This window comes from Alnus glutinosa, chromosome 2 (assembly GCF_958979055.1).
Source record: "Alnus glutinosa chromosome 2, dhAlnGlut1.1, whole genome shotgun sequence".
Lineage (NCBI taxonomy): Eukaryota > Viridiplantae > Streptophyta > Magnoliopsida > Fagales > Betulaceae > Alnus > Alnus glutinosa.
Window position 1 is genome coordinate 35,653,477 of NC_084887.1, and position 14,037 is coordinate 35,667,513.

At 34.7% G+C, this 14,037-nt stretch overlaps 1 protein-coding gene across 3 annotated transcripts; it reads right to left on the minus strand.

Annotated features, from left to right (window-relative positions):
* Positions 1-3,077: 3,077 nt before the first annotated feature.
* LOC133859799 (uncharacterized) lies at positions 3,078-13,694 on the minus strand. Of its 3 annotated transcripts, XR_009898802.1 has the most exons (19): positions 13,315-13,693; positions 12,655-12,846; positions 12,389-12,544; positions 11,931-12,224; positions 11,284-11,501; positions 11,109-11,183; positions 10,769-10,835; positions 10,064-10,389; positions 9,590-9,823; positions 9,307-9,494; positions 7,898-8,036; positions 7,706-7,814; positions 6,808-6,910; positions 6,511-6,700; positions 5,847-5,945; positions 5,699-5,757; positions 4,768-4,873; positions 3,860-4,080; positions 3,078-3,604 (listed from the first exon to the last, which is right to left on the minus strand). XR_009898802.1 is itself a non-coding variant. In XM_062295333.1 (18 exons), exons 1-18 carry the CDS (start codon positions 13,556-13,558, stop codon positions 3,916-3,918), a joined length of 2,964 nt encoding a protein of 987 aa, XP_062151317.1. In that variant the 5' UTR covers positions 13,559-13,693; the 3' UTR covers positions 3,611-3,915. The 3 variants fall into 3 exon arrangements, 1 of the variants encoding a protein (XP_062151317.1); XM_062295333.1 differs by lacking the exon at positions 3,078-3,604 and having other exon boundaries at positions 3,611-4,080; XR_009898803.1 differs by lacking the exons at positions 3,078-3,604; positions 3,860-4,080; positions 4,768-4,873 and having other exon boundaries at positions 5,720-5,757; positions 6,511-6,550; positions 6,621-6,700; positions 13,315-13,694.
* Positions 13,695-14,037: the final 343 nt, after the last annotated feature.

Consider the following 14,037-nt stretch of genomic DNA (forward strand, 5'->3'; position numbering starts at 1 on the left):
TCCCCTCAAGTATGAGGGTAATTTTTTTTTTAGTGACTGTAAAAAATAATTGATGTGATATAAAGTAGAAATAATTTATATGGAAAAGTAAAAAAAGAAAAATTGTATTGTAGTGTTTTTTTTTTTTTAAATATATATTTAAATAGTAATAAAAAATTGTTGATATAATATAAAAAGTAAAAAAAAGTTAAAAATGTTTTGAGGTTGATGTTTTTTTTTTAGATAAGTGAAAAGAATGGAAGGGGGGAGGGGAGGGGGTTACCAAACGGGGGACAATTTGTTACAAAGTTTTCTTTTAGAAAATTTCTTTACATTTAAAGAAGAAAATGAGATTTAGAGAAATTGCAGCCCGTGCAGTACTCATATGAAAATAAAAAATAAAAAAAATAAATAAAAAAAAAGGGTGAAAGAGGAGTGAATCGAGTGACAGTGCAATTTAAAAATTAAAAGAGTAAATTGAAGTCGTGCTAGCACTCAAGAATAAAAAATAGTCTAAACACAACAAGAAGTCGGTCTAAGAGAGTTTTTTCAGTGCCGAAATGACACTTTATCTACCATTCATATAAATGTGTTTTCACTACTTTCAATAGGGTAGTGATTGGGGGGGGGGGGGGGGGGGGCGACACTTCACCGGCTCCCTCCCCCTTTTCAATATAAAACCCCATTTTACTGAAAAAGAATAAATAAAATAATACAAACAATTAGTTTTGGAATAAAATAAGTTTTTATTTTGAAAAGGTGGGGAGGGAGCCGGTCAAGTGTCTCCTCCCCCCCCCCCCCCCCAATCACTATCCCTTTCAATATGGATATTGATTGGTATGTTTCCTTTCTTTTTTTTTTTTGAAAAAATATTAAGACGTGATATAATGAAAACTGTTTTCAGAAGAAGGCTTTTTTTTTTTTTTTTTTTTTTTTTTTTTTTTTTTTAAGTGGGGTTCATTTTTGAGAAAATATTTTTTTTAGTGGGGTTCAAAATATTTTTACATAAGGGGAGAATAAATATTTATAAAAAGTATTTTTATATTTTGAGTTGCTCAATATTAGCTTACAAGGAATTACAAGTCACCCGCATGCCAGAAAAAGACAAAAAAAGGGAATTATATACTTTCTTATGCAGAAAGATTGGCTGTTGTGTACTTGCGTAGTAGCTTCGGGGACTGATCCATGCACAATAAGGTTGTGCACAAATTATTGGTGGAATCTATGTGAGTAGGACCACCCAATGACCCATGTATGTGGTTGTGCTTTGTGCACAACCTTGTTGTGCAAGAGGCGTTTCCCTAGTAGGTTGGTAAAGCCTAAAGTAATATTTTCTTCTTTTTTTTTTTTTTTTTTTGGGAGGGGGGGGGGGGGGGGGGGGGGGTTTAAAGCATCCGGATCCTCTCCAGTTAAGAGGAACTGGAGAGGAATCGGTCCTTCATATTTTTGTAACTTCACATAGTTCAACTAGAGAGGATTCTGGTCCGGGGTTAAAAGGGTAGAAACACTATTTACATAATCAATAAATTAAAATGTTGGACCATGCTAAACCTAAGAATAAGATTATCTTCGTTTTAAGTGAAACGCAAAAAATTTATTTTATCGTCTATATTTTATTTTGTTGCATTAATCAGTATACGTGGTATTATGTAATTTAAAAAAATTTAAATGACATAATAACATAATGTTTATGTGGTATATATATATACACTATTAAATATGTAAAAATTTAATTTAAACCATAAAATAAATTAACTCTATTTCAAATGAAATGGAAAAAATCCTAATATTCTAAAACATAACACAACTTGAAATGGAAAAGGTTCTGATATGCTAAAACATAAGTCGACTTGATAGTCATTGGATAAATTTCGCGGGTGCTTCATTAGTCAATTTTAGTAAAAGTTGGTAGTTATGTCGCAGCTTCTAGGTTGATAAAGTCAAAAGCTTGTCCCTACTCACTCCCTTAAGCAAATAAATTTTTCATAAATTTTTGTCCTTTAGGAAATCATGTCAATATGTTATTTTGATTTTAAGAGCCTAGTCTAAACTTTAGCTAAATTTGCGATCTCTCATCTGCAGAACAGTGTGTGGTTCAATTCTTACCCCCCTGTGTGTGTCGGGTTATGTTTCCTCTGAGTCAAATCTGTTTTTTTTCTTCTGCTTAATACAAGTAAACTTCAAAATGAAAAAAGAAAAAAAGAGCCTAGTCTAAACTTTGATATATTCAAAGACTCAAGTTTAGGCTCACTCTAAATTTGAGACTTCTAGCAATATTTTATGTCAAATTGATAAGATAAATGATTATGAAAACACAATTATACTCTTCAAATAATAATAAAAAAACAACAGACAAAAAAAGAAAAAAATAGCTAGATTAGGCCAACCCAACTATAATGATGGTTGTGCATGACACGACTTAGCCAGCCACCTATTAACAGAAAGAATATTGCAGCCACCCGAGTTAGAGGCCACCCCCTAACTCATGGGTGGCTAGGTCGTGTCACTCACAACGACCGTCATGACTACGCTAGGTGAGACTTTCTTAATTTAGTTTTTAGGTTTTGTTTGATTTTTATTTGAATGATAATCATCTTTACATAGATAATTTTGTTATCAATTTAACGAAAAATTGTGACAAAGGTTTCAAATTTAGAATGGCCCTAAACTCAGATTTTAAATTTATCAAATTGAAAACTAGGGACTTAAGTCAAATAAGAGTGCAAATTTTCAAGTTTTCTGACCATCAACCCGGTTTCGACCCATGCTAGCTAGCTTCCATTAAGAGACAGAAGCAAGGTTGGATTTTATTTTATTTTCTAATGAAAGTTGAGAGCCCTGATATGTAGGTTACGGTTACTTGTCCCCCACAAATCATTTCCCAAAAGTGGGAGTCAGCGTCGAAAACCGTTTTAGTTTTCTAACTTTTTTTTATCCAACATGACTTTTTACTTTTAATTTTTTTAAAGTAAAAAAAAAAAAAGTAACTATAAAAATGGCGTCGTTTTGATTCCCATAATAAGATTTTTCCTCGGTAAAAAACGTTGTCTTTCAACTGAAGACTCGTTCATCTTTGTTGTTGTTTCTTCATTGTTCTTCATCTTCAAAGACCATTTTCTAACAATTATTGCCTCTGACTTTGACATTTCGAGGACAGAGTTGGACTTTCCGACTCTTCTGACCAAAAGCACAGGCAGTTTGGACCATATTTCTTAAAAACTTTCGTGAGTTCTTCAAGCTGCCATCCTCCACTAACCAATCTATTTAGGTTAAAGGTTGGATCAAAGAAATAACTGAAAATTTACAAGCCGCGATCTGAAATAGGTTGCAATACCAAGCCTCCAGATGAAGCACCAGCTTCAAAGCACCAAACACCCAACCTCCACATTAAGATTTTTTCTGTTTTTGGTTAAGGTTCGGGAGGTTGGTTTCATTCATCCTTTCTAGGAGACCCACATGAAAGGTGCCATTAGAAAGCAAAGATTATGACAGCTTATTATTTTCACCAGCTACTACTACAAGTGAATATCAGGAAGACAGGAACTTGCAGTGGCTTTAAGTGTCGGCCTGCTGACGATCTATATTGATCAGTGACCGTGGATGGTTCTGATTTACATCTTCAAAACTGTAATTAATATTATCATAATTGATCAATGATCTGTATACATAACTTGTAAATACCAATTAACGAAGCAAGTCCAACCATAAGCATGCTAAAATACAGGCGCAATTGCAAAATGAAAATGTTGGGCATCTGGAAAATCCCATTGGCATGCTCTTACACAAAGACATTAAGCACTTGTACCAAGCAATCACAAAGACGCAGGATGAGAAGCTGCTCTTAAATCCAGGAAGCTTCCTTAAGAATGAAAAAGCTCACCTTTAAGGACAGCAGGCAGCCCATTTCGATGCCATATATCCCAATTTTGACGTGGCTTACATCACTTTCTGAGAAGTTACCAGCGCAGAATTGCACTCAATACCTTTCGTGTATATGTTAGTGAGGGCAAACAGCAACAGCACAAACACAACTTGGGCACTCATGATTCCAAAATGGCTGATGCTGTTACCAATTTCCATCCAACTTCCTGTGTTCCGAACCTGGTACATGTCACAACAGTCAGTAGGGTGCCTATGTTTACATACAGTCTCAAACTCAGACCCCAGTAGCCATTTACCAATACAAATGACTTTTTATTCTAATTTGCAACAAACGAACAACATGAACAATCAACAAATTCATAACAGCTTATCAACCAAGAAAATGGGACAATTTAGTAAGCCAAGTCATCGGAAGCAGGTTGCTTGGATTTCATGGTTTCAAAAATGTAAGATTGACCTGACACTGATCTGGATAATCTAAAATTGCAACTAGAGACGTTTGCCAGCTTTAAGTTCGTTTGCATATCTTGGCCCAGCAAAAGTCAGCACCACCAATTTCACCAAAAAAATTATAGAATACTCTCAATTGTTTAATAAAAGTTCTTCTAAAGAGGGACCAGAAAAAATTTCCAGACCCATCAATAAAATGAATTTACATGACAATCACATGATCAAATTAAATAATTAATGACTACAGAAGATATGCATATGTGATAAAAAATTCCTAACTACAAATTTAAGCTTCATACTTTTCAATCTTGATGATCACTGAAAATAAGGTAATCAGTCTATGATAATGAGCAACGAAGTGCAAAGTCTTTTTATGTGTTAAGAAGTAAGGAGCAATACAAGCAGAGCTTCATTTAATAAAAAAGAAGGGCCATCTGAAGAAAACAGTCCTCTTACCAGGAAGAAGAAGTGAATGGTCATTACATCGGAAAATAATATAACAAGAAAATAGCATCCCAAACGCGGAAGTCGGCGTAGTTTGGTTATAGCACTGAATGCACATCTGCAATTCAGACAAAAACAAGCAATTTAAGAACTACAGTTTTAAAAGATTTGGAATGCTAACTTCCTTAGATAAGAAACAAAGAATAATATAATTACCAGGTAGGTTATTGATATAAAAAAATAAAAAGAAAGAAAAGAAAAGAAAGAAAGAAAAAGAAAAAAAGAGTATGATCAATAAGCTAAAGCAATCAAGACTTTTGGCTATCTGGACAGATAATTCATAAAATGGTTCTCAAAGACTGATGAATTTGTGTAGAATGAATATTATAGTACCCAAAAACAAAAACCTCAAGAAAGCCAGTGAAGTATCATTTTTTTTTTTCTTTGAGAAATGATTTTTGATTCAGTAAAGTATCAAGCCAATACATTCCTGAGGATGTATTAACTTGATGTTTTTTGGTTCTGTTTTTGCTCCTTTCCTATGTTTGAAGGAGTTTGTAGTAAGCCTGGTATGTAGATTGATTTATGCTGTGTTTCAGCTAGTTTGCTGATTTGTATTGTTTGATTCAGTTGTTTTGAATGAAAAGTTTTTACTTATTCATAAAAAAATAAAAAATCTAATGAAATAAAGATTTTTTTTTTTCTTTCCCCCAATTGGTGTACATCTCCGCATAACAGATTTGAAATCAACCATTAGATTTGTGGGAAACAAATCTAATGATTGATTTGCAAAAGAAATGTACACCAGATGTCGCCAAATGGACGTTTATTAGGTCTCTATTTCTTTTGACGTGCCATAGCAAATTGAAACTTTTTAAACAGAAGAATTTAAATGATCCAGCTTGCCATTAGCTATTGAAGAAAAAAATGTAATTTTACTTACATGACAAGCATGAATGGTATAAATAGCTTGAATATAAGTAGGGCTGCCATCAGAAACGGCTGCATTTAAAAGCAAACCATATCAGCTTAGTAACAGATTTCTGAAAAGAAAGTGATGGATGTTCTAAGGAAGATCAACCTTTACTTACACTGAAGACAGTAATGAATCGATAGACAGATGAAATCTCAAAACTAGCAATACTTGCAAAATTTCCCGTTCCAAAGAAGGCAATGTTGAATAACACCATCTAAAGAAAAGCATAAAAGCCATTAAAACATCTATATGTCAATATCATGACCATTTGAATTATGATACAGATCTAAACAAAATAAATCATTCTATTTCTTTACAATCACGAGATTTTACAAAAAATTAAGGTCAATGTCCCGATATATAGTAAATCAGATCAAATATAAGCATGTGCTGAATTTCAAGCAGAGACATTGATTAAAACTTTAGCCATCATAGAAGCCAGTAGAAGGGAACACATGCATAGTTGCATAAATTTCTTCTCATCTCCCAAGATCTTTGTCCCGAGATTCTAAAAGGTTTTGCTGTTTGAATGAGAACCACACGATAAGCAAACCATCAAACTCATTTCATGGAAGGATGAATATTAAATAGCCACCAAGCAAGAAATTTCTGAAAAACAAAACCCCCACGGCTGATATTCTTCCAACATTACTTGGGGACCATATAGAGAAGAACAAATGTTTGACAAACATCTAGTTAACGTAACTATACTATGACATTCCAAACTAGACATGTTTAATTAAAGGCAAAGTATAATAAGGAAAAAGGAAGTGACTTACAAAGATTAAAGGAATTCTCACATCAGACAGCTGCAAGCATCTATCATCATGTTTAAAAATGACATTAGTGCCTGCATTTTTGGTGGAAGCTGATGATTTTTTAACGTTACCTAAGTATGAAACTGTGTTTTCAAATAGTATCCATGCCATTAGTACAAGAGCAAGGGCACCATAAAAGACAGCTTCATATCTGCACAAGTTTCAATAAAAGGAAAAAATGAAAAGAAGAATAAAGAGCGCCTTTTTCAAGAAGCTGTTAAATGAGTACCATGACAGTTGCTTACAAATGAGATATACCCAATAGATAGAAGAAGGAACGTGGGTGCAAAACCTAGAAATATAGAAGCCAGCCGGGACAAGAGGCCATTTGCTGAAAATAACGGGAGAACCATCGAAAAACCTATTATAGAAAAACTAACCCGTGAATTTAGATAGACATGTAATGTGCACCTGTATATGCTTCAAGTAGTGGAAACTCAGCAATGAGTAATATCAAGTAAAAATAGGAAGGCAAACATGTAGAATCGAGGAGATTCCACAATCAAACAAGAAAACAAATTAGGTTTTAGAAACAAAAAGTCAGACAGACATTTCAGGTATGCAAATTAGTAAGTTACCGATGATATGTGGCCTATGATGAGCATGATCGTGTATCATTTCAATTGACCTACAGGCTGTCAACTGCAAATATGGGATTATAGGCCAGATACGACATCTTTCAAAGACAGTTTCAGAATATGTGGACTAAACATTACAAAGTTTTATCCCCTATAACTGGGTTCAACAAAAATTTGTTGTATTCATTATGAACCAGAACATTACCTGACATTATGCCTATAAAGCGCTGTAACACCAATGTTCTTTAATGGAATAAAGCGCTTATTCTGTTTTTAAGCAATTACTTGACATGAAACTGTGTGCACTGGCACAAATGTTTAACTTACGGAAGCAGAGAATCAATTGGTATAACCCCCATCCTTTCTCTGGGCCTGGGACAGGCTTGGAAAATGATTAGGACATTATGCATGACATGGGAGGAGTTATATACAGCACAAGAGAACAATTGACATTTATAGAAGAATGTCAGAACTTGAAAAGAATAAGACTTAAAATTAAAGTTTGATGTTAGCTTTACGGAAAAGCCTAGATAGCAGAAGCGAACATTAATCAAAGAGGGAAGTGTCCAAGAGTATACCAGCTATAGACCAATTAATCAACTGGTGTAATGCAAGCAGTTTTTGCTTCTGTGTTCTGTGAGATGTGGATAATGACACCATCACTGAAGATAAACCAACCAAAAGAGCCTATATACAATTTACAAGAGAAGTAATTAGATCTATACAGAAATATATATAATTAAGCTCCAGTCCCAGGAGAAGGTAAAGACCTGTAACTGAAAGAGCATGGGAAACTTGGGTTTCTTCACTTCATGTTTAGAGATGCTCTGCCAGTACTTCCCTTCAGCATGCAGATCTAGCCACCTTGCAACTACTCCTATCAAGATAATCATAACTCCACTCACAATTCTGCAGAAGTTATTGTTAACACACAAACATCATGATCATAATCACTCAGATGTAACTAATAAACTCTGAATTCTGATAGTTAATACAATATGATTTATACTTTTTTAACTGCATGGATTTCGTTAAGTAATCATTTTGTAATTGAATTCCTATCTTCATTCTAGACACAAATCATAAGATGGCAACCTACATGTTACTGATAGAAAGAAATAATTAAAAGTGTAGATCTCAAGTGTGCAGGGAAACCATTGTTTGTAGATTTAAAACAATTGATGGCCCAAACAGTCACGTAGACACAAACATACTCACTCAACTATGCTCCCTCACATATGCAACTTAAATATATGAGATCAACAGATTGATGAGTTTTTTTTCTATAAATGATTTCCTCCAGACAACTCTTATTGCCTTCACTTGTCAATCTAAAATCATTTTACTTATTAATAAAAGATGAATCCTGATTTTGAAATTTACATAATTATACTAGGTGAAAAGATAAATAGACTGATCGAGCATTCACAAAGTATGAAAACATGTGTGCTTATATTAATTCAGAAAGAACCACGGAAAATGAAACATGACAAAACCATATTAATTTTTTTTTTTGATAAGTAAGAATTCATTAAAAAGCGCAGAGGGGCGCAATCCTAGTACACAGGAAGTATACAAATGAGCCCCTAAAAAGAGGACTGAAACGAACAAGAAAGTAAAAAATCAGCGTACGGCATACTACCCAAACTATGCGCCGACACCCAAATATATAACATATTAATTAAACATACTACCCAAGCTATGCGCTGACAAAACCATATTAATTAAAAACTACAACTAATAAAGTTCTGAAAGTGTTTATGGTAAAATGAACGCATAGGCTTGAAAAGACTTGTATGGAAGTTCAGGAGGTTTAAAAAACGGTTACTCTGTCACAGATTTCGTAGTTTCTTGTAGTTTTTGAACTTGGCTTGTTCTGGGTATCTACCTTGTGTGTACAAAGCTTCCTCAACCCTTCCCTTTGAAATATTCATTATAAGGAATGAGGATAAAATTGAAGGTTTCTCTACCCAGCTTACCCACATAAACATGTCAATTGAAGAAATGCAGTGTATTGTGGGGTTTGTGTTCGTGCTATATACCCCCTTTTAATTCATTCTCTGTAACATTTTTGTCAGCTCCTAAATTTAAAACAGTTTACAAAAAACTGAAGCGCACTGAGACAATCACCCCAATATATCCACAGAATAAGAAAGATAAACTCAAGAAAATTACTTACACTAATTGATTATTATCGGGAATTTCTGCTGGCATCAAAGTAAACACAGACAAAAACCAACATGCAATGCAAACAAAAATTGGTATGCCAGATCTCCATGGAATTGAGTTAAAAAGATAAAGAGAAGCTGTGGGCCCAGTGATTAGGAAGCACCAAGTGTAGAGATTCCTGTCAGTGAAGCTATTCACCTGCACAAGGTACCAGAAAACATCCCTCAGAATGCTAGATTAGTACTTTATCATGGCTATAGCAGGATAATAAATAGTACATTTGATATCCATACCAGGAATTCAAGAATGAATACTGATACAGCAGTAGTGGCTAGAAGTTTGATAATGTAATTGAATTTTCTTCCATGCAAGTGCTTCCATAATGCTTTTATGAACCAATATTCACTGATTATTTGTGTCCAGAGAAAAACTGTCATTGTAGTATAGGCATGGTAAAGGGGAGGGGAACGCTCCAGAAACAGTAGAATAGAAAGTACTCCCATGAAAAGACATCCACATAGGTATACCTGCCAAGAAAGTGAGATATATGAGATAAAATGCATGGTTAGAGAAAGCAAAACAATTTTGTATGAGGTTTAATTTTGTATCCCAGCTTCAACCCGCACTCTCTCTTCTTCTTTTTTTTCTTCTTTTTTTTTTAAAAAAAATTGCCCTTATATATTTTTTCTTCATTTCCATTCCTATTTTTCTTCACTTCTAATGATCATAATACAGCTTAGAAAAGGTAAAGCTTATAGGGACATCACCTTTCCAGTATAATTTCTCTGGCTAACTGTTTGCTCCTTTCTCAACATATTTTCTGGCAGTGAAGTATAAGATTGCAGGATGTGGAGGACAAGATAGATCATCCAACCAACATAACCAAGAGTAATTACAGTCATAAGCATCAGCCAATCATAAGTTTGAAAATAATGAAGCCCTTGAAGCGCCAAGCTTCTGAGATTTTCGGATAGCTTCAGAGCAGCTTCATATTCTCTTACAGAAATTAGGTCCTCAATTTGATCCAATATCGAGGAATAATTGGCCAATGGTTTGAAAGGCTTGAAATGTAATGAATTTGACTGCTTTATATCTAAGTTAGTCAAGAAAACAAACACAAATCAAAAAGGTCATTCCCTACCTCCTTTTCCTTCTACCATCTCCAAAAGCATAGAAAAGACTAGATTATGAATAAAACTTTAGACATTGTAAGAAGCAACGTGGTCAAAGTAGTATATGATAAATTAAATAAGCAAGAAAATTAGTGCATAAAAACAAAATCAGAAATAGAAACACGTCTTTATGAGATGACTTTTCTTATTCCAATGATGAATGAAAAACTTGATTTCCATTAGCACCAAACTAAATTATTATCTGAAAGGAATTCAAGATGTAATGCTCAAAGCATCAAAAAGATGATACCCATTACAGTCCATATTACTATAAATAAAATTAATATAAGAAGGGGATACATGACTTGCGAAGGAACTGGTTAAGAATTTGCTTTGTATTGGCTACCACAGCTTCAACTTCTTCTACCTGGATATTAAAATAAATTAAAACCTATGTAAGTTATCTACCATCAATTCAAGTTGGATTCATTCAAATCATCAACTGGTATTTTTAGGAACAAAAGAATATCTGCTGAAGATTATGGTGAAGCATAAACTGTTACTTCTCTACCCATTTAAATGAGTAGTACAGATTCAATTATAAAATAAACAAATCCATTGACAATAATATGATGAGACATCTGCCATTCTCTATTAAGAAAAAATAAGTCATCTATCAATGAAAGCTAATTGAACATACCTCAATCACGTCAATGTAATCAAGGGGTAGACTTCCAACTGAGTTAACTGGACATGGCAAACCAAGAAGAGTGGACTACCATAAAAGCCAATGAGGACATCAGATCAATAACACTGGAGGACAAGTCAAAGAATTCAGGCTTGGAACAGAGAAATTCAAGAAAAAAATGTACTACCATGAGCGGTGCAATATCAGCTTGATTGACATCAACCCGTTCTATTCCATCAAGGCCCCATTCTTTAGGTGTTGGTGTGTCATGCATATGTTCGTCCACAAAACGAAAACTGCAATGAGAATGGTTGGTGCTGGATATTGGTTTGGGATATTTAATACCAGATCCCCAAGCAACAAGGGGGGTATCAGTGTTTGAAGGATGCCCATCTCCATGGCTTCCTATCAATAAAACCGTAATTCTGTCAGCATCTGTTTTCAATATATCTAGCAAATAAAAAAGCCTGCTTCAAGGGAAACCATAAGAGAGAACATCTTAATGAAATGGACACTAAAACAACAGATATCAAAGCAGATCATGTTACTAGGATCCACATTCAAGGCCAAGAAATAGATGCTTTGGATTCTCCAACCATTAATTTAAAATAAATAGTCAGGTGGGGATGAAAACTAGAATATAAACATGAAGCAATTTAGTGCCATATCTAGTGCTACAAACTTTTAACTAACTAAGCATGCCTTTTACAAAGTGTAAACCTCAAACAGGTATCAGAAGACATAGATTGATTATATCAACTATCACCAATAAGTGAATGCAGTGAAGCTAACGAATTTTCATGAAAACAAATTGAAATTTATAGAAGTTCCAACCTTTGTCACTCATTCCATGATCAGCTGTAAATATATATGCTGTACTGTTGTCCTTATAATAGTCTTCCATTAGATGATAAACCCTTTTGGCTATACGGTCAACAACCTTTACATTATTGAGATAGATGGAGGAAAAGGGCCTATGTGCATGACCATTCGAATCACAACCAAGTAGGTGCAGAAATATAACAAGATTATCCTGTAGAAGCAACTCCTTCAACTTTGAGTCTTCATTGGACCTATTCAAAAGGCTCTGAAATTGATCCAAAGACCACTCATCCAAAAAGGATGCATCTGCATCAACAATGTTGAATTGATGAAGTAATGAATAAAAGTGAGAATAATAGCAGTTGGTGTGTAAGAATATCAGTATAATTCCTTGAACCTTTTATTCGTTTGAACTTTTACTTGTTACAACATTAATTAATAAAAAATGTGTTCAAAGATTGTAATTGAACCAGTTGCAAAGTCTTCAAACTCATGAGGATAGGTATTCCATGTGCTATGTGGCAAAGCACCACAAAATATTGGAACGATGTCTGGGCTGCCAAAAGAAAATGTGTGCCGGCTTCGGTTAAATACTGAATCAAATTCAACTGGATTAGCTTTCCATCCTGTGAACAGAATGGAGCATCTTAGTGGGCAGAATGCCATTAGACTGGAAGAATGCTAAAAATAAAAGATACACAATAGTAATTTCTTCACAAGAAGATAGACAATCCACCTTTTGTAACTGCACTAGGGTCCTCATAGAAACCAGCAATTATAGCAACATGTCCAGGCCTCGACTCTGTTGGAGGGCGTGCATGAGATACTCCCCAGCGACCTTGCCCTTTAATTACGCTTCTTAAAAATGGAGCTCTATAATTTCCTTCAGAATCCGGCTCAAAGAACTTGTCAGCACGCAAACCATCAGCTGCATTAATATATTTCCCCATTAAACAAAGTTCCAAATTTTACGGCATCTAAAATACTAATAGCTTATGGAAATTTCCAATTAACTCCAACTTAACAAGAGCTGAATCAATATTAATCCATTTTGGAAAAATAAGTCAAGGTTGGCAACCGTTTCCTTACACTGCTTATATTACAGAAAGCAAATCTAATAGAGAAATCAATTTCAGCCCTGTATATGATACATGTAAAACGACTCAAAAACCCAAAACTTTATAAACAGTTTTGAACAACCTTTGATCTCTCAAAATGGCCAATCCGTAGTTAATAAATCAGTGTAAACGCAAACGGGTCTCCCCCATTAGGTAATATAAACAATACCAACCCGACCCATTTCGTTAGTGGGGTTATCTAGAAACTCAAAACTGCAGCAAAATTTCACTAAGACAATTCCACAAACACGTAGAGCGCGATTCCACGTAGGACGTACCGACGAGGAGCACGAGGCGCTTGGCGGGAGCCTTGAAGCGAGGAGTGACGGGATCCATGCCGTGGACAATGGGAGTCTTGAAGTAGATGTCGAAAATGCTCATCATGTAAACGGCGTGAAGAATGACTCCTAGACCGACGAGCCATCTCTCTCGCCGCTTCAGCCATTTACTACTTGCGGTGCTCAAAGTTGCTTTGCTTCTTTCCACGTCTCTATTGCCTAAGATCCCATCGCTACCTCCCATGTTTGGTGCTCTTCGATTTGCGCTCCGTCTTGTATTTTGCTTTTTGTAGTTTGTCAAAAGTAGAAACAACGAACTGAGTCTGACCTCCGATGTGAATCGGAAAAAAGTCGCTTCCCAGTACCTGAAGAATAACGAAAAACCGAATTCTACCTCTCTTTCTCCGAGGGGGCTGGTGGGCCGGTTATTAGGCCCTAGGGAGACCAGATGCGTCACCATACGGGCCGAGGCCCAGAATAAAACCTGGAGTTTTGGGTTTTTTGTTTTTATTTTATTTTTATTTTTATTTTTATTTATCAATATGAACTTAGAGATACTTAACGTATGTAAAAAAAATAAAAAAATTTTGACAGTCAAATTTCATTCATTTACATAACAAATTCTGTTAGTGTAACATGTTAGAGCCAATAAAATTGTGACATATGTTTTATTTAAGTCGGTGTCACACTAATAGAATATGTTAAGTCATTGAACGAAATTTA